A 26,805-nucleotide genomic window follows, 5' to 3' on the forward strand; every position below is an offset into this window, starting at 1 on the left:
TTTAAATTGTGCTTAAAGTCAAGCAATTAACAAGAAACAAACAGAAAGACATTAATCTACATGCATTTAAAGTCCATGCACATCTCCTCCTGATGATAGCAGCATTATTAAAAAAAACACTATATAAAGGAAGTTAATTTTTGTATTTCTGTGTTAAAGGAGCGGTTAAACATTTTTGCAAACACCTATTTGTTGTCTCTCTGAGAATAAAATGGGGAAAATTGATGCTAATTTTGTTTTTGTGCATCAAGCTGCAGTCAGGATATGATTAGCCAAGCATATGGACTAGATCAGGGAAACAAGTTGCCCAAATCTGCCCAAAGTGAAATTGCCTAAAGCACCAACACATCTAAAGCAGTTATCTTGTTTTTGCAGAAAGAGTTATAAAGATGACAGTTTGAGATCATAAGGGGGGTTAGGTGTGAACTCTATTCTTGAACTATATTCTTAACAGGCACAGGTTTTTGTTTGGTTCTGTGCAGGCTCAGCCCTACCAAACCTGGCAACCTCATTTCATTGAAAGACTTTGAAGCACTGTTCACAGTCACTGCACCTGGCCGTGGTTTGTGAAGAAGTAGTTACAGATTAAAACTCCCCCTAAAGCCCCAAGTATTTGTTGTTTTATCTACGGGTTATTCCTTTAAAATGTGACCTTAGTTTTGTTGACTTTATATTGAAATGGATGGACGTCAAAGTTCTTCTGCATCCAGCCAGTAGTCACTGCATTTCCAAGACTTTGTCAAAGATGCTCCTCGCAAAAGCACACACTGAACATGGTGACTTGTTTAACCACCAGATGGCAGTCTTGTATAACAGTGAAAACCAGGCAGGAGCACCACAGCAGGAGTTAGTGTATCTCAATGTCTCTGCTCTGTTTTACTATGAAGAACTGAAGACACAATTCAGTGTTGCATCTTGAAAATTTGATTGGGATAACTTAAGATGCAGACCACCTATTTATCGACCCTATTATATATAATATAGTTATCATAGTTTATTTTTGGTGTGTGTCAGTATTCAGGACAAGGCAATGATTTCATTGCATTCAGCACTCTTTCAGATTTTCCATTTTCTTGCTTAATCTTTATTGTTTTATTTATTGTCCTTTGCTGATAGCACAGCCCACGTCCCAGCTTATCCTATCCATTACAGTGTGCATAATTATACATGCCATTTCCACTCATACAGAAAGTCACACTATACTCAGTGGAATTTGATGACTAAAAAGGACCGTGGCAGTGCTTGAATTCAACATATTTTAAAGCCAACTTTGAGCATACAGACCATAGCCAACTAACCCAATGGGATGCTGCCGAATCCTTAGTTGCACTTACGATAACTGCTGCAAGCAACTGTTCTCCCTCAAGCTCCATTTCACCACAATCAAGCAAGAAATGCCGTTAAATCTGCGCAGCAATCAGCAAATGCAAAAGCTACAGGAAAAGAGGACATTTAATTAATTAACTTGAAAATGTAAAAAAAAAATTTACAGTTGTTTATTTTGTGCTTGGCATAGCTTCAGCATCATATCTGACAATGTTCATCCACAGTGGCCCGGGGACTCAGTGCCAGTGTGTTACCAATGATATAATTAGCTGCTTGTCTAATTTTTCATCAATCATTATGTTCATTAGGCAGTGATGTCCCTGTCACAGGCACACTGGGTTCAGGTTGCTCCAATTTTCCGACACTGCTGAATACTCAAGAGGAAACAGAGTACTTATAGTGGAGCTAAGAGCATCTTAATGCACTGAGGGACTTCTTTTCATCTCTATTTTGGTGTCTTTACTTTTGCATGCAGGTTTAAGTGTTTTTTTTTTTTCAAACTACATTATAAAAAAAACATGCTCATCACCTACAGTAAAAAGTGTTGGTTGCAATCAGTGATAAAAATCCTTCTCATTCATTAAGAAGTAATTGTAATCACTTCTACTTTCCAAGGACATAAAGTATGCATGAAGTGGTTAGGAATATATTGAGGTTTTGATTTATTGGGCTCATTATTTTTGTTTTTTAAGTTAAAAAGGCTTGAATTCTTTCAAATAAAAAAAAAGAAAGCAAAAGTCTGAGTAAGAATCAGATTTTATGATTTGAGGGAGTGGCATAGATGTTAAGTTTCTGTCCACCACTTCAGAGACCTGGTATTTGATTTTGTTTAGTGGTACTTTAAGTCGGGTCATCTGCACAGTGTGGTATGAAAGTTGCTATTAGCTTGAACCCTCACACATGTTCCACCCTCCTGCTGAAGCATATCACTGGCAGATGAAAAGTTAGCAGCAGGTGACACCATGTGTCACAAAGGTGGCAGGGCTGTCTGCAGTGCTCCCCAGGCTAACAGTTGAGTTAGCGGTGACAGCACTGCAGTGCTCGAAGAATTTCAAATTGGACATGATGGCAAAGGCGTGAAGAATCCTAGATTTTGAAAGAAATTTGATTCAAAGTGCAAACAGCAGCTTATGGGTGTATGTTCTGTCTACTGTTTGTTATGTTAAGCATATTCTGAACTGTTGTCGTCACAAGATGACCTTGTTTACTCTTAACTGTGGTAGGCAGTCTCTTACTGCAGCAGGAAAGATGTGTGAGAACCTGAGAGACCTGTATATAGAAATACAGTCAGACAGACACTGTGTGTTTGGCAATAGTCCACAAATATATTGTTTAATATTGTTTTGGTAGAAAATATTTGATAAACCCACTTTGAGTTCATGTACACAAGACACAAACTGCATATCAGTGTGTAAAACATGTTCGTTATGTTGTATTGTCCTTGTCATGTTCAGTATAGGTGATGGTCTGTGGTTTGGATTCAACTGCTGTGAACAGGGCTGGTTTAACAAGAAGATGACCCAGCAGCAGTAGAGGTGATATTTGGTGTTATACACTGGTATTGGTGACAGAAGACAATCTCTGAAATAAATGCTCACCTGGGCAGGCAAAATTGGCGCCTGTAAGCTTTTGCACTCCAAACACTTACCACACAGTGCTCTTCAGTCAGCGTCAGTGCTTTCACTTCTTGAGCTTTTAAGTGAGGTGCGGAGAAAAGGTGACAAGAGCCATCAAGTAAGCCAGCAGAGAAGCCATCTGTACCCGTCTCCAATAATAGAGAAAATGTGACATACTGTACACTGTTTGACTGATGATGAGGTCACATCAAGCAGCACGTTCCTCTTTGGTACAGGTACAAATATGAAGCAAATAAAGAATCTTAATTTAAGTTAAAGTACATACACTTGCCTTCAAAATTGTCTAACCATGACACATACCAGGGTTGGGACAGGTATTTATTTATTGTACTTATTCTACAAATTCAAAACATTGAACAGAAAATGTGAATGTTCCAAGTGTTTGACTCTTAGCCATCTGATGGCCAGCCTGCAGGCCTTCATATGATGAATTAAATCATCATGATATGTGAACAACTGCTGTGTTTGTATTACTTATATGAAATATCTTTAAAAAGCTACAATCCTTGCAATTAAATTGATGAATCAAGATACAACCACCACAGCAGATACAATATACGCTTCCGTCAGACAACCATCAAACAAACAACTTTTGTAACTCACCCGTGAAGCCCTATCATAATCCACCCATCCCAATGAAAATGGTCCTCATACATTAACAAAGCTTCAGACAATCCAAATTAAGTGGAATATTTAGTCCAGACACATTATTACATCCATAAATATCCATGGACTTTTGTTGGATCACTTCAAATGTTCTAATATCTCCACATATTGTCCATAATATCTCCAGTTTGCATGTACATATTGCCGATAGCAAGGCACAAAAATGGTGGCTGAACCCTGACCTTTTTATTGACATCTGACATGAGCCAATAGGAGCGTCTAGGTCCTCTCAATAGCCTACAATATCCAAGAAAGCCTTAAATGAAAGGAAGGGCGGCTGTAGGTGGCTAAATAGACATTTCGGTCCATTGATTGTTTATCACTCATATTCACACATACAGTACATTGTATTACCCTCTTTTCTGTAAAGCGTTTGGACAAAACCTTAGAAAAATGTGAAAATATTTATTTTTTGTAATATTGTTATCTACTATGACCCTCTTGTGTTCTAGCTAGTGAGTTCCAGCTTTTTTAATGAAAATATTAAGAAGATTAAAAAAAACTTCTATTTCAGTGTGTTTAAATTTACAAAACTCAATGACAGTAGAACTTACACTGATTTTTACTTCAGTCTTAGCTCTCAAAGAGACAATGCATGTACATGTACTAAAAATGGAACAAGCATAGTTGTCAGTTTACTTTGGGTATGCCTTATTTTAGGTGAATTGTACAGGAATGGCAATTAATCCTGCACTAATCAGTATTTTTTTTATAGTATTAATAGATTAAATGACTATGTATAATGAGAAATATGTCACTCGTAGTGATGAACCCACAGAAAATGTATCATCAAACTCTGCAGTTCCCCTCAGCCCCTTGGAGCTTTTAGCTTCCTTTAGCCCACTGTTTTGGTTTTCAGACTCACAAATTAGGCTCTCAACAACCTAGTTTTCAGTTGTAACAGACAGCTGCTTTCAGGAGAAAAAAAATCTCCAATAAGGCCACTGCATGCTATTTGCCCAGCAGTAGCATTTAGCAGCTAAAGAGACACATATTTACCCCAGGTGTTAGTGGGGAACAAAGCTAAAGTTTTTTTTTAGGTGCCCAGACACAACAAAAGAATGGTGATGTTGCTTTGTGTCTGCCCAGTGTATAAATAAGCATGTTCTGCACTAAAATGTTATAATGATATGCCAGCTGTTGGGTTTTCAGCTTGTTCAGCTGCCCTCAAGTGGCCAAAAAAAAATCAAACAATTAAAGCAGCCACCCATCTTTCCATTATCTGCCACTTATCCAGAGCATGTTCTTGGTAGCAGCAGGCTAAGCAAGGTATTTCAGAAATCCTCCTGTCCAGTAGTGTTTCCAGCTCCCAAGCCAGATGAAGCATAGAATCTTACCAGTGTGTTCTAGGTCTACAATGGATCTCCTACCAATTTGACTGATCCTATATTCACCAGGTTAACATTTTATGCAAGGCAATATGATGCAATTTGAGGCCTCTTGTCTCTGGAAAAAGGAAGAAGTACAGACCAAAGATGACATGGTTGTCTGTACACGTTGCTTCTGCACTGCACTGCCTGGTACGTTTCCCCTTTTCCCCTTCTAGCAGCCCCTAAGGTACTTCATGTATTAATTACTGAATACAGACCATGATGCTGGCCTAATGTTAGTGTCTCTTTACTGTAGAAACTTCCGTTAGTTACTTCAGGGCAGCATGTAGCTTTACAGAGATAATATAAACAAAGGAACATTGCCTGGATGCCAGAATCACCTCAACTAGCTCAAAGGAGCAGGAGCTCTTCTCCGAGCTGTGTCCAGATGTCTGAGCTTCTTTATTTTGCCTTTTGGCTCAGCTTTGCCTTTAGTAGTTTGGTACAACTGTCATACATTACTGCAACAATCCGCTTATCAGTCTCATGTTCCATATTACCTTCACTCTTGAACAAGACCCAGAGATACTTGAACCCTTGTCCTTGGGACAGAACTGTATTCCCAACACAGAGTAATTCACCTCGGAGGGGCTGACTCTCATCCCATCTGCTTCACAATTGATTGTAAATCACCCCAGTGCATGTTTAAGGCCATGATCTGTTGAAGCCAACAGAGCCACATCATCTGCAAAGAACAGGGAAGCAATTCTGAGGTTCCCAAATCAGACACTCTCCTCCACCTGACTGTGCCTTGAGGTCCTATCCATAAAAATCGTAAACAGAATAGACGACAAGGGAGTCCAACACCCACTGCAAACGTGTTTGACTTTCTGCTGGCAATTTGGACTCAGCTCTCACTCTGATTATATAAGGATTGTATGCCTCATAGCAACACTCCAATATCCCCCAGAGGGCTCCCCAAGGGACAGAGTCATAAGCCTTCTCTAAGTCCACAAAACACATGTAGACTTAATGGGCAAACTCCCATGACCCCCTAGTCACCCCGTAAGGGTAATGTGCTGGTCCATTAATGCACGACCAGGACATAATCTGCATTGTTCCTCCTGGATCTGAAGTTTGACAGTCAGTTGGTGCCTCCATTCCAGCATCCTGGAATAATCTTTCCAAGGAAAGTTGAATAGTGTGATACCCCGATAATTTGAGCACACCCGTCATCCCCCCCTTTTTTAAAATGGGAACCATCACCCCAGTCTGCCATTTGGCAGGCACTGTCCCTGTCCTCCATGCAACATTGAAGAGGCGTGTCAAACAAGACAGCTCAGCAATGTCCAGAGGCTTCGGCACACTTTTTTTACTTTGCTGCTGAGCAGTGATTATGATATAAACATTATATTCCATTCTGCAATATATTTTAAAACAACACTTACTGACCTTATGCTATTCATTGGGTTCCTTTGGATTGTTTTTACTTAATGACAATATCAAAATTTAAAAATGTTTCCACAAGCCTACTATGAGAAGTGAGAGCCGAAAGGATATATCTGTTTTACAGCCTAGATAGTGTTCATTACAAAGAAAGAACTTGGGAAGAAATGCACTCCCAGCAAACCCACCTGAATGTGATGTTTTAGTGCTTCCACCACCAAGAGTACATGTAGTCATGATACATATACATATAGTTACCCATTAGGTTCACCTCCTTTCCAAGTTTATTCCACCCTCATTCAACATCCCTTCAGTCTCTGTCACTTGGTGAGAGCAGCAGCTCTGGGTGTTGGTATTGATACCCTTGTTTGTCTGTTTTTTCCCTCCCAGGTTCCCACAAGAGAGAAAAAATAAACCGAGCAAGCAGCCACAGCTACACCATTAGCGGTGTAATGATACATTCAACTCACAGTTTGGTTTGATATGCCATACTGGGCTCTCGCTTTGATATTAACACAGTATTGCAAACAAATTCAGAATAAAAACAGTCATGCCTGAAGAAATGTTTTCTTTTTCTGAGAGGCAAAATGTATTTACTTCAGTAGCTTTTCTTAAACCATCGTGAGTCACATACAATAAGATATATTTCTTCCCAGAGTGTAAAACAAAGAGATAAAAGCAGAAAAATATGATTGTGGATTCAAACAGTAAATCCTACACTGTAGCTGTGGGTTTTAACCTTATAATGTGGTTTTGCTAGTCTTACCTGTACCTCGGTGTTCTCTTACAGTAACTTCTAAACCAAAAATATAGTGGATTGACCTGACAGAGTTGTCAGCTAGAGGGCGTGGCTCTGTCAATGCAGTTACCTCCCACTGTGTCACATTGTGTTGTGCCTGTTACTGCCACCAAAAGTATGGAGCAATGAACCCTAACTTGAAAATGCATTTCCTGCAGAAAACGCATGTGAATGCTGGCAGCTGAAATTGCAAAGCAGTGCTGGGAAAAACTGTAATCTTAAAGCCCAAATGCATTGTACTGCACTACTGAAAATCTGGAAACTGAAATGTCAAACTAGCAGAGTTGGAAGCTGAACTGCATTACCTCAAGAAGCTAATCGCTAAAATGCATTGCTAGAAATGTTGGAGGCTAAACTGTAATACCGTCAAAGCTGGGCGTTAAACTTGATTACTGAAAGGGCTAAAAGAGGAAGGTTTGCTCTTAGAAACAGTATAAAATGTTGAAAAAAGTTGATTACCAGCAGAAATGTCCTTTAAGAGCATAATATTTTGATATTTTAATGGTTTCTGTAGCTTACAATATGCAGAAAAAGTTGATAGAAAAATGTATGAAAAATGTATAATTCTCTGTGACTTGGGTAAAGCATCCACAAAATAAGTAGATAAAATTATGGAGAATGATAAAATTTCAAAGTAGTAAATTGTAGGGTAGATTAAAGACTTGCAGATTATTTTTTTGATTCATTGCAACTATTGAACATTTGATTTATTTTATTTTGAAAATCCAACCTTGTCCAGCCCCTCTGGTAAACTCCTGTTGCCATCTGGAGGCTTTTATTTTGAAAATCCAGCCAACACTGTGAGCTCCTGTTGACTGGTTGGTGCATTATGTAAAGAAGCTATGAGCTGAAAGATACTGCTAGATGAACTGGAACCTAAACTGTAATGCTGTCAAAGCTGGAAGTTGGATTACTGTCTAAAAGGGCTGAAAGAAGGAATGCTATTAATATCACTGCTGTAACAGATTTATTTATTATTATGAATTTATATGAAAAAAGGACAATACCAGCAGGGGTGGACTGGGACAAAAATTCAGCCCTGGCATTTTCTGACCAGACCAGCCCACTACATTATCAGCAGACACCACGGAGAAGTCCACAAATCTGGGCAGAGAGTTAAAGAGGAAGTCTACGCAGCCAAAACAGCATGCCACCTTAAACTATAGATAAAAGCTATAATTAAGCCTTGTATAGTGCTCAGGGTCCAATTCTACCCAATGTTGTTGTTTTTTAAACAGTTTTTCTCAGTGGCTTTGGAGCATTTCTCACATCACTATTAACATTTGCACAACAGTTAGTGCATTTCTCAAAACAATTAGTACAAACTGCAAAACTGTGTTGATAACCTGCAGCAAGCAAGTATTCATGTCAATGAAAGTGTGCTTGTCATAAAAAAATCCTGACACCATCGTTTATGAACAAGATAGTCAAATGGCTTTGTCATGTTTTCATTATGACACTTTACTCTCTAAGTGTTGCAATGCAAAAAAGTCAGATCTTTGTGACACTACCTGAAAATGCTCAAGACAGCACTATTTGCACAGCCATTTGAAAACTACAGTAAAAGTTACACATTACTGCATTTAATGAGGTAACAAGACACTGACACTTTGGCTAGAGCTGTGCACAAACAATATTATAGTCCATTGGAATTGTTCAATTTAGGTGACATTGTCTGGAAAAAAAAAAGTGATAAAGAAATGTATAAAATTTGCTTGACAGATTTTGACAACTAGTTGAACATGTTTGTATGTAATGACTCAAGCAACTAAATGAGGACTATTAGTTTTATAGGGAATGACTATTCAGCGTTCATAATGCACCAAAACAACTGAGAAAAAATATAATATTTGAGATCTGTAAAATAGCCTGAGCACTTTTACTGAAGCCTCAAATTGGACAATTTCTGACAATAACCATCCTTTCCTATCCTATCTCTCCTCGTCTTGTACTCCAGATCAAAATATGTATACATTTATACACATTTGCTGTGCAGCTATTATACTTTTAAGGTATGTGACCCTTAATAATTCAAAATCATCAGACAAAACTAATGCTTTAGTCTTTACATCCAAAACAGTTCATGTTTTTCTCCTGTTTTATGTAATTGGATACTTTACTAAATGGTTGTAAATGTATTTTCTCCATTAAAAAGAGTAAGAACAGACTAAATACTACACTCTGCTCTCAGAATGCTTCATGGGCCACTTTGCAGGTAAAGCACTGCATGAAGAAATGACTGCTTGACTTTATCAATAAAGGTAACATCACATTCAATGTAAAAATGTTTTTTACTTTGTTTTGGACATGTCTCAAAAATATAGTCTTAGGGCTGCCAACTTTTGACTTCAGCTTGGAGTGAGATTTGTTCAAAAAACATGTAATTTAAAACAATTTTCCTGCATTTCTACACCACCTAACCTCTTGGATTAAGACAAGACAGAGCAACCATGTACAATGTTAACCAATAATGTAAAATTGTAGATTTCAGCATTCAGGTAGTTACATACATAATCCAGACTAAAATCCATGGCCCCGAGTGTCTGTCGCTAGTGTGCATCTTGATGTGTCGGGGAGTGAGGTTTTACGCACTGCACTGTACCTGCTGGCTACCGCTACACATGGGCATGCCAACCTAAAAACCTATTATTGGGAATCGTGAGAAAGCAACAGAGACACAGAGCATTCCTGTAACCATAGTAACTCACTCGCTCCTGCCTGTGTGCGCACGGCATGAGAGGAGAGGAAGAGACGCTGACTGAGATTACTCAGAGCAGCATGCATGGGAATAAATTACAATATAATAGATATCTGTATATTTCCTGCTTTCCCCCTGATGACCTGAATAACACGGTGCTGCTGCTGCGTTTTGCTGCTCTGTCTTGTCTGTCCGTGCGCTGTCAGTATTCTCTTTTCACACCATGACGTTATAAGTTATGAATTTAGTTTTCACTGCGTGAGAAAGTGGACATGTGGCGTGAGAGTGTGTGAAAGGTGTCAGTTGCGTGAGTCTCACGGTCAATGCGTGAGAGTTGGCAGCTCTGTTAAGCCTAGCCAGCCCCAGGCTAACGTTACTTACCATGTCTGCCTCCACTCGCTCATCATCGGTCACGGACAAGATCACCACCGGCTCCCGCTGCTGAGTCCGACCCGGCCCCCCTCGCTCATCTCCCGGCGCAGCACCTGCTGCTGCTGGGGTGGTAACAACGGCCCCAAATAGGTCCGTAAATTTTGCACACTTAGAAGCCTCCACCTCGAGAGATTTTAGCTTTTTAGTCCTCTGTTTCTTAGCGCCACCTGGGCGTTTTTTCTTCCTGTCCATTTTCGTTGTCTTTTTAGTACTGGGCTAGTAGCGTAGCAAGCTAAGTTAGCGAACAACCTATGAGGTCCCGCCCCACCCTAGCTCGTGTAGTGATTGACAGCACTGTCAGGGCTCTCTGAGCCTGTCAGCCCATGATTGATTGACAGTGATAAACAATAGACCAATAATATGTGTTGATGGCCGCTGGCAACACACTGCGGTGCTAGCCCTCTGTAGCCAATGATGAGTGGCTGGCCGGCCCAATTGGAGGGAGTTTAGAAAAAAAAAGAAACTTGCACCGGCCCAGATAGGCTGTCTAATAGGCCATGTCAAAATAATAATTAAAAAAAAAAAACGTAGTGGACCGGACTGGCCCACATTGGGTCAACGGCCCACCGGGATGATGCCCGGTATGCCAGATGGCCAGTCCACCCCTGAATACCGGTAACTAAAATAACAAACAAACTTAAATGTGGCAATAAAAGTCGGGCTTGGTCGTCAACTCTCAGGTCAGGGCAGTTTTTCTACCTCAATTTAATGCATGGATGTATAAAGAGAACAGGATACACCATTAGGGGCGGGACCCTGTTCATTCCTATGAAAGATGCTCAATGGCCCGTGAAGACAGAAAACTTCAACGGAGGCATATGAAATTGCCTGGATGATCGGCCGTGCTTCCGCATTTTGTGACCCATATAGCAGGCGTACAAGAGACTTCCGGCAACGGAGTCAGCTACTCCTGATTTAGCCACTGCTAACTTGAATAGGGATAAAATGATTTTATTGTGCGGCTCTCCTAGACTTTGCAAATGATGTCACACCAAATGGATTAAATCCCAATGTGAAACGAGTCATTTCGCGGGGATATGAAGCTAAAAAGAAAAACATCTCTTTTGCCATGTAAGTAAATGGGGAAAAAGGTTTTCTAGGCCACAGGGCAGCACTTTATGGTGTAACTAAACTGATTGGCCACTATAAAAAAAATTTGCTTCAAAGCTCGCACACTTCCTGGGGGCCTGGTCTAATGCCTGTGCAGGTCTTTTGTTCCCAGAATTTCTGCACAGTAAACTACACACGTAACACTTGGGAATACCAACGCTTTCTATTCTGTGATGTTTTGAAAGAAGAGGACGTAGATCCCACCATTTCCAGCTTTATCTGAACAGGCTGCTCACTGGCTGTTGTGTTAAAGACAGTTTATGCTTAAATATTTCCCATTGGGGATTAATAAGTACACTCGACATGATGATGATGATGATGATGATAGCAGGAGTTAACTGTAGCCAAAATGGAAAAAATGGAAAAGGACCATTGAGAGATTTTTCTACTACTCTTGGAACTGCATTTGGTGATTTTGGCATATTGACCTGGTGTATTGTACATAAAGATTTTTCCTAGTACAGTACGGCCTTATATAGGCTAGTGGAAAAGCAACCTCCATCCATTGCAATTAAAAAATGTGTCTTTACTGCCATATCAGAGGATAGGTTCTAGTCAATTCTTTTAAGACCATTGTGCATGTTTTTTTCTTAGTGGCACTTGACGCTGTCCTCCTCCATATCAGAATGGGAGACACTTGGAGTTGGAGATGGAGGAAAATGTGAAAGAGCAGGAGAGAAACAGTCAGTGGCTGCAGCCTTACTCATGTGAATACCGATTTGGCTACAGCTTACCTCTGGGACGCCTGCAGCAAGCCAATTACCAAGCCTCAGTCACAGAGAGAGAAAGACAGAAACACAGATTGACTGAAGCAAATAATACATTTCAGCCGCAGTTCTAGCTTCAGCTCCAATTCCACCCCGTTATTCATTTACCACAAAATCTTAACAGCACCTGGCCCTCTCCTCTTTAGTATTTCTCACTTCTCTGCTCCCCTCCAAGCACCTTGATTCCACAAAAGACTACAGGCTATGAGTGCAGCACCAGAAAGGGAGGAAGAAAAGGGATAAAAGCGGTTGCTAAATAATCCCATTTAACTCTGAAATGTGCACTGCTGCTTTTATTCTTGACACACAGCGAGCAGGCCTGGTTCAAGCCGAGTGTGGGTTGAATTGGCAAATAGAGTAAGCAGAGAGGGAGAGAGACATGTTTTGAAATGAGGCTTGAAAGGCAGCCCAGTTTGCAGCTTAGGGAATCGCTAAATGTCTGCTGGGAACGATGGAGAGAGAGAGAGTGCAAGAGATAGGGAGAGGAGATGAAAGAGTGGAAAGGAGTCAAGTAGATGGAGGGAGCAGGAGCTGGCAATGTTATGAAAGGTACAGATAAAGAAGGAGGAGAGGGAGAGAGAGAAGGCAGGTGGGTCAATGTATATAAAACTGCAGGAAGTGAGGAAAAAGATGAAGGGAAGGATAGAGGGAAAGGTAGCAATTTTCACACACATCCACTCCTCAAAGGGAGAGGAGTGGATGTGTGAAATCCAGAGATGTGGAAACAGCCTGCTGTGAAATTTTTCCTCAGCCATCTCAGCAGTTTCTCTCAGCTCATTAGGAGTTAGAAAGGGTAAAGTCCAGGCATGATCTATTTCTTTTTTCCCCTCCTCTTTCATCTTCTTCTCTTCCTCTTCCTCCTCCCTTTCCAATCTACCATCTTACCAAGTCATGCTGTACACTGGGAGCTGTGATTACATCTTGAGTTCCTGATCATGTGGATTTTAGGAAGTGATATATAAAGTTGATATAGATATTGGCCATTTGTTTTCTGATAAGAATATATTTCTCGTTTGATGACTAAAGTTCTTCATCTGTGATATGATGTTACGACATCATATTGATATTATGTAAAAAATCTCTTGATTAAGGGTCCTCTGTTTGGTTTTCTCAGGTGAGGCTGACCTTGATGCTGTATGTGAAGCCTGCCTGCCCTACCTGAGCTGCAGACAACCAATCAGACTGCAGGAAGCCAGCTTGAGGTGAGCCCTTATCCAGGTCCTTCCATCTTATGCTATACAGTATATTGTATAATTTCACTTTAATACAGTACCATGAAAATACTGATATTCGATACCATTTTAAATACCATGGGGGAAATTTTAGTTTAGGGCATAAAGTTAAGTCTGTAAGATAACAACAATGAATTCTTGTTTAGTAGCAGAGAACAGCAGAATGACTGTGTTAAACATTAACAAGAGAGAGTGCACCACAACTTGTACTTGTGTATCAGTACTGCGAAAAATGAGTATTGAAACATTTCAGATATTCAGGATCAATATATATAGATAAATTGATATTTTTCACAACACCAATACACCTCAGTACCCCAGTACACCTCCCCAGCGCCCAACCCTTACAACTAAACCACTCTGTTCATGCTCTTCACACGTACATACACATGTAATCAACAATACTACCCAAAAAAAGAAAAAGGAAACCAATAATAACAATATCACCCTTAGCATGCTTTACATTCACCTTCCTCATTTCTGTACCTGCAAAAATGATTTCTTTGTACATCTTTTTTAACTGTCTGATGTTTTTACTTTGATTTCTTCCTCTTGTTAAATCTACAGTCACCGGTCTACAGCTGGCTGCCCTTTATAATTCATGTTACTGGGTGGAAGTCAATTTAAGAAAGTAAACTGATTCATTTGCCTGCTGATCAAGGCAGCTTATATTTAACCTAAAATAAAGCAGTGGCTGTACGTTTAATGAATATGTAGGTCATCAATTGAGGATGTCATTCTGTCATCATTTCCATAAATAGACCCACAAGCCAGTGGGAAACAACATATGCACCATAAATAAAAAGAAAAAAAGGCCATTGTTTCTAAAACCCCTTTTCCACCAACATGGAAGCTGTTCCGTTACGGTTCTTGAGCCTAATTGATCTGGTCAGAGCATTTCGACCAAAAATAAATTGGTTCGGAAGCTGAAAAGTTTTTTGGCTGGAAGTTTTTTTACTAATCTTAAATGTGAACCATGACAACATTACGTCATATTCTACAGGCTGGAAAGAGAGGAACAAGAAGGCAAAAATGGAGAAGTCAAGCGAGAAATCGTAGGGGAACAAAAGAGCGTGCAGTGGTCTCATTAATAGTTCAATCAGGAGAGGCTCATTCCGAGAGAAAGGAATATTTATTTACATGTGCTCATAAGTATGAGAAATGTGAAGAGTCTTTGGTGATTAGACCCCATCGTGATGACATATTCCAGGAGGGTGGTAAAGAGGTGAGCTCATCCTTGGCTCTGGATAAAGTGACTAAAGTTGAATGGGGTGGAGGAGGGTGCGCCGATCCTGCCTAAAATGACAGATGACAAGTGCAGCGAGGAGAACAGATTTAAAGTTTGGCAGAAGCAACGTGAATGGCTGAAGGAGATAACTGGGAGAGGGAACGCCCAAGTCAGCTGATTGGAGGATGTGGTGGGAGTGGGATGGAGGAAATGGATAGCATTAAGTCTTCCTGGTTGAACTTACACTGAGCTTCATTTGGTCCATGCATTTTTTTTTAAATATATAAAAACAAATATATGTAATAAAAGCTTGCAGGTTATGAATATAACCAGCCATTTTGGTACTGCAGTTTACTTCTATTGCACATCATGCAACACAACACATAGACAACACCAAAATTTCTAGAATCCTAAACAGAACTCATCCAAGAACCACAGCCAAGTTGGTGCAAAAGGGGTATCGGTGTGTCATGTTACGGAGCTTTAGTTCTTAAATTGGATTTTACTATCATTTTTGCCTTGAGATGTTTTTGGGACATGGGGCCCTGGTTGGTAAACTTGAACCTGTTGTAATCTGCAAAAGAGCTTTAAAAAACATTATTAAGTATACTTCAGCAGCCAGTATACTCCATCAGAATTGTTTGAGGAATGGTCATAAACCTGTGCAACTCTCTCCCTCCACACCTTTCCAACATCAGATTAAGGAGGCTGCGTTCGATACGAAACAGATGATCCGATATTCACACTTTTCATAGTAAAATAGGTCAGCCGTGCGGAGGTGAGAGAGCAGCCAGGGTTTGAACTTCTCTCTCTAGCGCTCTGTCTTAATTTGTTACAACTATTTCTGTCACTTTGTGTGTGAACAAAGATGCAACAGTATGATTGTCCTCCAGGAGAGATTGTATCAAAGTATGTGTATTTAAAATGTTTTGGAACAACCATAAACACTATGAGCTTCCAACGTGGTCTGATAGCATGTCTAAGAACTAGCTTTGATTTTATACCTTGGCCTTAAAGTACTGTACATGGTGGAGGTAATAATGATGGAAAAAAATGAAGCTGAGTGAATGAGTTTATAGTCAAACTGCAAGACTGCGCACTAAGATCAGTGAACGTGCTATGTTTTGCTCAATCTGTCACTCTGGATTAAAAGAAGGTGTTTTTCCATACCATAGATGTGATGCACCATAGCAAAATATAGCCCAGAGCTAATCCTCTTCCCATGTACTCCTCTCCACAGCGTTTTCCATCACTTAATCCAGGTAGATCCGGATGCCTTCTGGTTTACTCTGAATGAGCTGCACTGCCCGTCCTCCTACATCCCGTCCCACCCCGATCTCCAGCCTGTGCAACTAAACGGGATGGGCCGACCCAGAGACGAGTATTCAGACAACGTTCTGAAGCTGCTGAGAGAGGAGTTTGGCTCGGTTGCAGAGACAGTCAACCAGCCAGTCGGCTAATGAGCTGAGATTGATGTGATTGACTCGTCTCTCACGTGGACGGCTTATTGAACCGCTGACTCCAACAAGTCAGTTCACTGAAAGGAAAATCTGACAATTGTGCCAAAAAGCAGCCATCAGATACGGTTGTGATAACCTTCCCACCCTACACAGCTCTGATAAGCAGCGAGGTACAAAGGGAAAATGTCAATGAAGCATCTCGCCGCTGTTCACTCTCCTGCTGCAGGTGTAGCACCACTTCTGACAGGTCTTTTGCATTGGGAGACATGCAGTCACAGTGCGGATGTTTTTTATTTTGTGTGAAGGCACTGACATATACTGTATGCAAATGTTACGTTTGCTATTCCTTTTGTTTCTTCATTTTCTTAAGAAATACCATATTCATACTTGGCACTACTTTGCTGGGCTGAATTACTCAACCTTTAGTTTCAGACTAGTCCTGAACACATGGGGCTTTTATACAGATTAACGTGGCCATTGGTGACTCAGATAACGAGATTTAATTGTGACCTTAAAACATTCTTCATGAGGTGTCAAACATTCTGCACTTGTGTTGAGCCTCAAAGTCAGTATGGAAGTATGAGAAAGCTCAAATGTCATGCCAGGTTGATAATCTTTTTGCTTTTAAGTCTTTAATGGGGAATTACCAATTTTACACACCAAAGACTGTCCACAGATGTTGGAATGTGTGACTGCACATTTAAATAAAGCTGCATAGAGCCTTTTGTGGCTCCAGAGGAAGTAGAATACATGACCTCAAGTGATGTCACTTGAGTCAGCATCAGTTGTGGCTCCTCATCTCTGCCTATGTTTAGGGGCTTGAAGCTAAATTAGCCGCTCCTAGCATAACACACCAGAATCTCAGCAGTTGTGTTGCATTGTGGGTGATGTACCCACAGGCACCAGGTTTTGACAATGAGGAAGACTGTGTGAAATAAAAAAAGATGGTATCTCTGGTCCTGCGATTTTTTTAATCCCATGCCCACTGGTAAATATTTAACAACAGGTCACATTTATGGATATGTAATCTACTCTTTTAAAAAGGAAAAATATATAAAACAGCTGGGCAATGTGATATTTTTATGCAAACTGTGGACTATTTTCAGCCCTGGATTTGGTTTGTCACTGAGAATTTATGGCAGCATACACCATGAATGTTGGATTGAGAGCCCGTGGTCACTGTGATGAACATTTCAAAAACATGTTGGCCAGTGCAACAGTGTGGTTTGTGTTTCTCCAAGTTTTGGACAACAATGGAGCTCTGTGGCACAAGGAAATAAGCTATATCTGGCTTTGAATACACAGAGAATACTTGCTAGTATTACAAATTTATTGTTGTTTTCAGTCTACTCATGGGGTATTGCTGACCACCAGTCTTGTCCCAAACAAAACACCTAACCCAGATGTGCTGGGTACTACCAGGTACTAGAGCCTGCACCATCCATCTTTTCGTCTTGCTTAGAGACTTCTCTAAAGATGTCCATCTACACGTAAGCCTCTTAATAAAAATGAGTTGCAGCAGCACAGTGGGGCAGTCGTTAGCATTGTCACCTCACAGCAAGATGGGTCCTGGTTTGAACCTGGGGTTGGGGGTTCGAACCCAGGGTGGGGGAACCCTTCTCTGCTGAGTTTGCATGTTCTCCCCATGTCAGCGTGGGTTTTCTCACAACACTTCGGCTTCCTCCCACAGTCCAAAGACATGTAGGTTAATTGGTGACTCTAACTTGGCCATAGGTGTGAATGTGAATGTGAATAGTTGTCTGTCTCTATGTGTCAGCCCTGCAATAATCGGGTGACCTGTCCAGGGTGTACCCGCCTCTCGCCCAGTGCCAGCTGGGATAGGCTCCTTCAGGCCTTCTTGAGATATTACTTTCACAAGAATGAGATGGACACAAGGCCACAGCAACTTTGAACTTTGACTACTAAAATCTAAACAGTTCATTTTTTGAGTCCAAGTGGAAGTTTGTGCCAAATTTAAAGAAATTCCCCCAAGTTGTTCTTGAGATATCGTGTTCACAAGAATTAGACGGACATAAGGTCACAGTGACCTCTACCTTTGACCACCAAAATCTCACTCGTTCATAGAGTCAAAGTGGATGTTTGTGCAAAATTTGAAGACATTTTCTTGAGGCATTCTCGAGATGTTCACAAGAATGGGATGGACAAACGACCTGAAAACAGAATGCCTTCAGCCATGGCTATCGCCAGTGTGGAGGCATAATTAGAAAAAACAGGCAGAGGGCAGAGTCTCTGCAGATAAGTCTACCGCCACACACTTCTAGTGGCTCATAGTGGTGATTAGAGAGATTACTTCTGTATGAGTCTATATATTGTTTAGGAAAATCCTGCATTGTATATTTTTAAAATATACTTTTTATAAGAAATGTTTAGTAAGGCTGGGCATCATTTTACATTGTTTGCTGCTAGTGCAGATACAATACCAAGTTTCCAGGAGGATGCAAAAACATCTTACTTTAAGGAGTATTCTCTACAAATTCTTTTTTTCTGGTCATTTAACAAAAGACAACATTCTTAAATGTTCAGTGTTTCCAAACACAAGCAGCCATACAATATTTTTTCAAAATTAAAAGTTGTGATTTTAAATGGGAACTATATGATTGTCCACTGATGGACAATGGACAGTTCTAATAATTTGAATGATTGATTGATTGATTAGAGGTTTAGCTATACAAAGGAAGGAGGAACTCTCTTTGAGCTATCCTGCCACCCACATCAAATATGCAGTCAGCAGAAGATGAGTCAGCTTGAAGGGAACAGGGTGCACCAGGTTGTGTAACTATGGGGGAGTTGAACGCCTCATGACAGGGATAGTGGCCAATCTATCATTGTACCTGTTATCACTCAGAGCCCTACAGGGTGCTTGGGATGTTCAGATGAAGGAAACAGGAAGCCCCCTCCATTATCACATCACCTCAGCGATGAGAGAACCCGGAGCCTCTCCACCTCATCGCTCCATAATGAATGTATGAGCCTTCTAGTGTGAAACAAGATCGCCACGTGTTTTGTATTTAGCTGGCCTGGCTTAATGCTAGCGAGCACGGCACAGTGCCTCTTTATCTCATGCTGTGCTGTTGCTATTTATCCTGCTGCCAGTGCTGACAATAGCACCATTAGTCATCAGCAGCAATGGGAGTGGGGCTTTGGCAGCACCTATTACACACAGGCAACTGCCTAATATCGTTTCTCCTTAACGCACACGGACAGACACTCGCACAGAGCGGGGGCCAAAAGCTAAACCACAGCTGACATAGAACTAAACAAACACCCACAATAACCCTTTAGATATAAATGCATAGTGACTGTCCGGGTGGGTTGAAATGAAATCTAAGCTTGTTGTGACTTCTATCTTTTTCACGTCTCTAAATCAATGAGAAAATGACCATAGATTCACTGTTGTTTCATATACAATTTATTTCATTTGATAAAGCCATACACTTAGTGTGAGACCAAACATTCTAGAAGAAATGTACATTTTCCCTCTTTTTTTTAACAGTGATCTCTTCTTTACAAAACATCAAATCAAAGTTACTCATTGAAAAAAAAAAAAAACACCCAATTGATCACTCCTCTGTTCACTAAATCTCCCTCCCCCTCTGCAGGGACTGCCAACAATGTTCCCCTACAGCAGAGAAATAAAGCCCTGCATGGCCTTGAGACACAGACTATATTTTGAGACGGTATGAACAGCCAATTTCAGGGTTTCACTAACAACACTTCTCTCTTACTTCTCGCCCTCACTGCTCGAGGCTTCATCCAGCATGTCACCCACATTCACTTTGCCCCATTTGATCCCTTCGGAGTAAAGCACTGTCCTGCGCTTCACACGAGCATCTAAGCAAAGAGATTATTAGTTGGCAGAAGTAAAATGGCCTCTCAGATCTTTTCAGACCAAAGTCCCAAACTGCACAAAATGAATCCCACTTTCAAGCTCATTTAAAACACGGTAACACTCATGTGTGCGGCCCTGCACATACAGTACAGTAGTTTAAGAAACACTGCTTTAAGTACTAAGATACATAAGGGAAACCCCTTTCTGAGCAGCTATGAAGAGAATATGTCATTCATCTGTCTGTACAGCACTTCTGGAGAGCGGTAAAGCAACGGAAAACTGCTTTGAAAAACTATTAGACAGGACTTGTAAAGTAGAAAAAAAAAATCCGAACTGAATGGACTTTTTTTTTTTTTTAAATGAACCAAATAAATAAATGACAAAATATCCATAACTAACACACTGTCTTTGTGTATGGTTGGTTGAAAAAGTTTTTAAGAAAATTACTGAACATGCACTCACTTTATTTCATATTATACAGTCATATATACAGAGTGGATTAGAGGCTTGTAGTGGAGAGGATTGAGGCTTTTTAAATGATTGATGAGCACTGGGCTGGAGCATCAGAATAAGGGAACTAAGCCGGGATACAGCACTGCTCTTCCAAAAAAAGTATCACCAAGATCACATTTCTTCCATTGATTTCTAGTCACAGAGTGGATTTAGAGGCACACCAAGTCAGATTTTTAATTTAGTGGCACAGATTTGAGTCTTTTCATGGCTTTCCAAACAGGTGGGGTCCACATGGAACAACACGATTGATTCCTCTCAGCCTGAACAGCCATGAATGGATTAAACCTGCAGCACAAGGGGGTGAACAAAAAAATCACATCTTTTTTGTTGGGTTGCAAATTCATAAGCTCAAAAGTGCTGTGGGGGAAAATAAAGCCTGTGGTGTGCTTTGTTTGAACTCCGCACAAATGGGGAAGAAATCTCAGACTTCCCGCAGTATTTCCTCCAACTCAAATGAATTGAGGCCGTATCTGTCCTTGATGAGCGCTGCTGCTTTGGGACCTTGATGAGTTTCTGCTGAAGAAAGCATGTTTCTTTCCCCCCTGTGAGTAAACACAGAATAAATTGCTGAATTTCAGGTGCATACAGATTTTGCACCATATTCATGTGCATTATATGAACACACAAAAAAATGCAAAGAAGCTAGTGCTCTAAGTAAAAAGCTGAGGAATCAGACTCGACTAGATTTCCAGGGAAAAATTACTGACGGTTTAGTTTCATTCAGTGCACTCTCAGAATAAAAGGAACATTTCTTTTACCGGGCATAGACCCAGTTACAAAATGTATAATATTACCCTTTTGTTTCTGAGGGTGTATCAAATGAGAGAGTAAGGCAGTGGAAGAAGTATGAGCCTGAAAGCAGGGTTGTGTCATTTACAGTATCTAAAGTACAAGAGTGGAACAGAGCATGGGTTAATAGTAAGACAAGTCTTTTTTTTTTGTCAGTGCTGAGACCAGAAACAGTGGAGCTGCTTAGATCTACACATCAGCCCCCCTCGCTGAATGACGTGAAGCCAGGCTTTACAGACAGTGAGCAGTCCAACCCAGACCCATGCACAGCAAGAAAAAGCTACATTCCCCAGCACAGTTTGCAGCGCTGTGCTCTGAACAAGCCACACTGTACATTTCTAGGGATTCTGGATTTGTGCACACGCTTGCACTGTGTGGGAAGAATAGCTTTTTATGCTGTGACACACATCATGTTATGCAATCCTTGTGTAATCTATCACTCAGGTGTCGTAAGGCGACATCTACAGCGTACAGCTCGGCTCGTTGGTGCAGTCATTGTGGCTGTGGTTACTGTCCACGTCCCTCTTCCTCAGCTCTCTGCCTGCCTTGTGTTGCTGACTGCTGCCGCTGTGGCTGTGGCCATGGTGGGCCGGCGATGAAGGCCGCTTGCCGTGCTCCTGGTGGTGCCCGTGATTCTGGTGATGGCCGTGAGCGTGCTCTTTGGTACCACCATGTGACTCCATGTCGCCCCCGTCGACGAATGCCACTCCTTCCTTGGTATCGTCCAGGGTCTCAAAGTTGTCATTGTGGCTGCTGTCAATTATGTCGCTCTCTGGCACCACCTGCAGGTAGGCTCTGACACGGTGGTGGCGGGCACCTGCGTCATCGCTGAAGTCGATGACACGACATTCGTAGGTGCCCTCATCGGACGGCTTGACTCGGGAGAGACGGAGTTTGTGGGAGATGTTGCTTCCCACGACCTTCACAACCTGGGAAATGCAGACAAAATATAGAGAGAAAGACATGAATTATGATGAGATTGAAAAACAACATCATGCTTAAACCTGTAATTAGTAACTTTTAGAAAAAAAAAAAAATCTGTCATATTTCCCGAAACTGGTCACTACATCCGCACAGTAGTACATGAGACAGATAACCTGTGAAAAAAATCATGTTCCTCTGCCTCCTTGTTGTGCTTCTGGTATTACTGCATGTGAACGAAAACAACCAATCAGAGCTGAGGAGTCGTTAATGCAGTTGTCATAAACATATTTTAGTGTACTGTTTAGCTGTAAAATAAGAAGGTTTGTGACTCTGAGTCGAGCCAAAACAAAGTACCACCCAATGGCCGGACCAACTTGCTCCTTTTACAGCTAAACAGTACACTAAAATGCATTTCTGAAAACATTTAAGGCGAGAAATAAACAACATGATAGCAGAACCTTGATTCAAGTTTGACAAGTGCTGCCTAGTTTGACAGTAAGATCTGGTGTTTTCCTTCAGCCATGGTAGATTTAAGCAAATGCCATTAGCAGCACTACGAGGAAGAGGACCATGATTTTTTTCACAGACTATCTGTCTCATTTACAACTGTGTGGATGTAGTGACAGTTTCAGCAAATATGACGAGAATTTATTTTTATAAAAGTTACCATCTACAGCTCTTGTACTGAGTAACTCTGCTGAACGGGCACTGCTGTGGCCACAAGTTGTAGTCACAGGAAAAGGGATAGCCTAATGCTAAAATGTAGTGTAACACTAGCACAAGTTTAGTGATTAAACTGTCTATCAGTTACATAACAATGTAAAGTGTGCTAACATCATCTTACATTAGCCACCATAAGCTACTGGTCATATCAGACCAAGTATACTGTGGCGGCAAAACCCCGAATGTATTGAATAGCTCAAGGGATTATTTTATAAGTTACTTTTCATTTGGAAGAGGAGTAATGAGCTATGTTGTCCTTTAAAAGTGAGTGTACTCTCACTTTAAGCTAATACCTTGAAAAGTGTGTGATATTGATGTAAAGATGTAAAGTTTTCTGATGGCCTCGGCAGGAGGCGGATGGGTATTTTCAACATTCGTGCAAAATAGCGGTGGAAAGACAATCATTAATTGCAAATGAATTACATTTCCTGAAACACCACTCAGTAGCCTTTTTTTTTTTCATCAGGTCTATTTTTCCCATGGTCAACATACCACAATGTAACGCTGCGCTTCAACAAACATGGCAGTCAAAGACTGTGTAATGCAAATGAGCACTGAAGCACTGCAGGAACATTGTTGTACTCAGACTAACTACTAGACCATCATCATCAGTGTCAACCGTTGGATCAACATCAGTTTAATGTGTAAATGTTGTTAGGCTGTTGCTTGTACTTTATCAAGTATAATGAGCCAAACATCACTAATGGTATCCACAGAAGGTCTGCTCTGTTTCCTGCTGGCTTTGTCTTTTTTTTACTGTCCTTTTGCTTTGTTTCTATTTTTTCTGCCTTTTCCTCAAAATGTCCTTCTGTCTCTTTCTGTGCTTATCCCTGTCGGCCTATCAGCTTATCTTAGCCAGCCTGTCCCTCATAGTCTTTGCCCTTTGTTGCATACAGCGCTGAAGGAAAAAGGAAATACCTGCAGCATCACAGCAGATGCTCAACACTAAAAAGAGAGCAGCCTTTTACCCCGAAACACACAAAAACACTTATTGCTATTATCTCACAGATGCTCCATCAAGTCGAGCTGTCAGACAATGAAACTGGGTGAGTGGTAATGTGAGCACAAAGTGCACTCACTGTCACATGCATCTAACAGCTACCACAGGCCCACTTGCAGTAACTGTGGACTTTGTTGGACATCTGGACTCCTTTTACTCCTTTTGCTGCCTGTCTTTGTTGGACAGGATGAAACACAAGTTTAAGACAAACATTAACTATCACAGCTAACCTGATGACATTATTTAGTTTACTCTCTGATCTTTATTTCATTGTGCCAAAATCATGATTTGGGTTAGATTTCTGACTATCATCTAACACCAAGAGGGTGAAATGGAAGTCTCTACTCTAGAAAATTTTCCCTGAATTAAATGGCACTTTACAAGTGTTGTTACACCCATGCCATTATACACGAGTTAGTCTAAGTGTGATGCTGTACATATTGTATTTTTAAATCACGATACAACCAGGGTACATGCAGAAACCTTCAAGTTAAATTTCATATCTTTTAAATACCCTTTTCATGCAGTTTTAGAACTCCCCACCATTTCAAGTTCTAACCTGTTATATCAGCAACACACTTTAGATTATATTTACTATACACTGATTATGAGAGAGCAAAGTAAAGAGTCCTCATGTGTGGTAACTTCTTAGACCACTCTATCAATGTAATATAATTCAGACAGACACGGTGGGAACAAAGCACAAGAGAATGACTAGTATAGTATATCACAAAATATGTCACAGTATAGTAAGCTATAAAAAATATATCACACTAGTAGGTCACAAAATATGTCATAGTATAGTATCAAAAAAAAAGTCATGTAAAAAGTTGGAGGATATGCACCATACTGACAGTTTATCATTGATAAATGTTAAAATCTAGTCTAATCTAAATTTTATCTGGTCATTCTTGAGTCCATGTAGAAGTTTGTGCCAAATTTGTAATGTAAAACAGTCATAGTATAGTATGCCACAAAAACCGTATGTCATAAAACATGTCATAGCACAGTATATAATAAAAAAAAAGTCATAGTGCATTATGCCATAAACATGTGACAAAAATGTCAACACAGAATGTCATTGAAATGTCATTTAAAAAGTCATGGTTAAGTATCTCATAAAAATAATAAATAATAAAAATGTATCTCATTAAAATGTTATATTACAGTATGCCATAAAAAGCCATAGTATTATATGTCCTTAAATGTTATATTATTGTATGCCACAAATTAAAATTAAAAATGTAATAAAAAATTCCATACTATAATATGCTATTAAACTAAAGTAATATTGTAGGAAGTAACAAAAAGTCACAGTATAGTTTGCCACAAAAATGTCATCACAATGTCACAAAAAAGCCATAGTATAATATGCCATAAAAATGTCAAAATACAGTAAGTCACTAAAAAAGTCAAAACAATACCACAGTATAGTATGTTTAATAAATTATTAAAAATTAATGTGATAAAAAGTCATAGTAAAGTATGCTGTAAAAAAAATCATAACATCATATGCCACAATAATGTCATAAAAATGTCGTAGTATAGTAAGCCATAAAAATGTCATACTGCAGTAGGTCACCAAAAAAGTCATGACAAGGTCAGAGTATAGTATGTTGTGTAGTATAGTGTGTTACAAAAATGTTATAAATATGTCATAGTATAGTATGTTATAAAAATGTCCCAGAAACACCAAGTAAATGACAGCTGTTGTGGTGCTGTTTGAGAAGCTCATCAATGTGACACAGTCGGTGACGATGCACTTTTTCTTAGCTGCTCTTGTTATTGACAGATCTAATGAGTGGTGGAGAAAGCAGAACCGTCAATATGCAAACGGATGTTTAAAGCCATTTCTACATCCACCTCCTACACCTGTGGGAGTGTAAATGAGGTTCTTGCATGTGTGACCAGCTCCACAATATTTGTGATGTGTCAAACAGAACCAGGACACAGCGAACACCCTGTACAACAGAGCTGAGAGTTACATAAGAAAGAGGAAGATGGAATCCACATTGTTCCATTTTTTCTCCGTTATAGGGTGTTTGGGGGGGAGTTTTGATCCAGAGGGAGGGTCCAAAGACAAAGGGTGGTGTAGGATATGCTGTGCACATCGTAAAAAAGCCCAGAGGCAAAGATTCATGATAATAGGCTGTATATATTGACTTGACTTGACTGTCACATTTGTCTGTGAAGTGTGACGCTACTGTACAGTAAGCTAAGCTAACTGTCTCCTGGCTCCAGCTTCATATTTTACAGACGGATAATTGTATTGATTTTTTCGTCTAACTCTTGTCAAGGAAAAAAGAGCTGAAATGAGTTAGCATTTTTGCACTTCTGGTTCCCTCGTCTCAGAGTCAAGGTTTTTTTTTAATGGGCCTTTGGTTAGTAGCCTCATATAAGGTCTGTGGTTACAACAAGCTTAAGAGACTTAAGAGATGTTTTTTCTATGACTTAAATATGTGGACAAGTTTTGTGAGTTTTGGTGCTTTTACATGTCTTAAAAGAGGATGTTTCTAACAAGTAGTGAAATGAGACAACCGAGCGTCATCACGCCAAACATGGCTTTACAGTCTCATTGTTGTGGGAATGCAGAAGTCATGTGACCGCAGTGCAGTTCCCTTATACGTGTCATTCCTTTGTGAAGATTACCTTGCTGAACAAAAAGTGTAAGTGTCATAAACTATTTAATTAAATTGTTTGCCACAGAGCTTACTTTCTGCAATAATCCAAAATTCAATGGAAAACTCCCATTGGCTCTTAGCCAGGGGAACCAGGGCGATATTAACTTCCAGGTCGGCTTACAAAAAAATGCCATCCCTGCACCACTCTATTAGTATCCTTGTTGCATTCAAATTCAGGAACACACATCTCTGCACTTGCCAGTTACCACCCACT

At 40.2% G+C, this 26,805-nt stretch overlaps 2 protein-coding genes across 3 annotated transcripts in view; one reads left to right on the forward strand and one right to left on the reverse strand.

Annotated features, from left to right (window-relative positions):
• Positions 1–18,670, forward strand: part of tti1 (TELO2 interacting protein 1) — a 34,214-nt gene extending 15,544 nt beyond the window's left edge. Inside the window, exons 13-14 of the mRNA XM_049580927.1 lie at positions 13,306–13,393; positions 15,892–18,670. Coding sequence (XP_049436884.1) covers positions 13,306–13,393; positions 15,892–16,111 — 308 coding nt within the window. The 3' untranslated portion in view covers positions 16,112–18,670. The remainder of the gene's footprint in view (positions 1–13,305; positions 13,394–15,891) is intronic.
• A 214-nt stretch (positions 18,671–18,884) lies between these two features.
• Positions 18,885–26,805, reverse strand: part of LOC125892220 (V-set and transmembrane domain-containing protein 2-like protein) — a 77,137-nt gene continuing 69,216 nt past the window's right edge. The window contains exons 4-5 of one of the 2 annotated variants that reach the window (XM_049582056.1): positions 21,736–22,192; positions 18,885–21,016 (exon numbers count right to left, since the gene is read on the reverse strand). In XM_049582056.1, coding sequence (XP_049438013.1) covers positions 20,823–21,016; positions 21,736–22,192 — 651 coding nt within the window. In that variant the 3' untranslated portion in view covers positions 18,885–20,822. Of the gene's footprint in view, positions 22,193–26,805 lie in introns of both variants that reach the window. The other variant, XM_049582057.1, reaches the window with a different exon arrangement.

This window comes from Epinephelus fuscoguttatus, linkage group LG7 (genome assembly GCF_011397635.1).
Source record: "Epinephelus fuscoguttatus linkage group LG7, E.fuscoguttatus.final_Chr_v1".
Classification (NCBI taxonomy): domain Eukaryota; kingdom Metazoa; phylum Chordata; class Actinopteri; order Perciformes; family Serranidae; genus Epinephelus; species Epinephelus fuscoguttatus.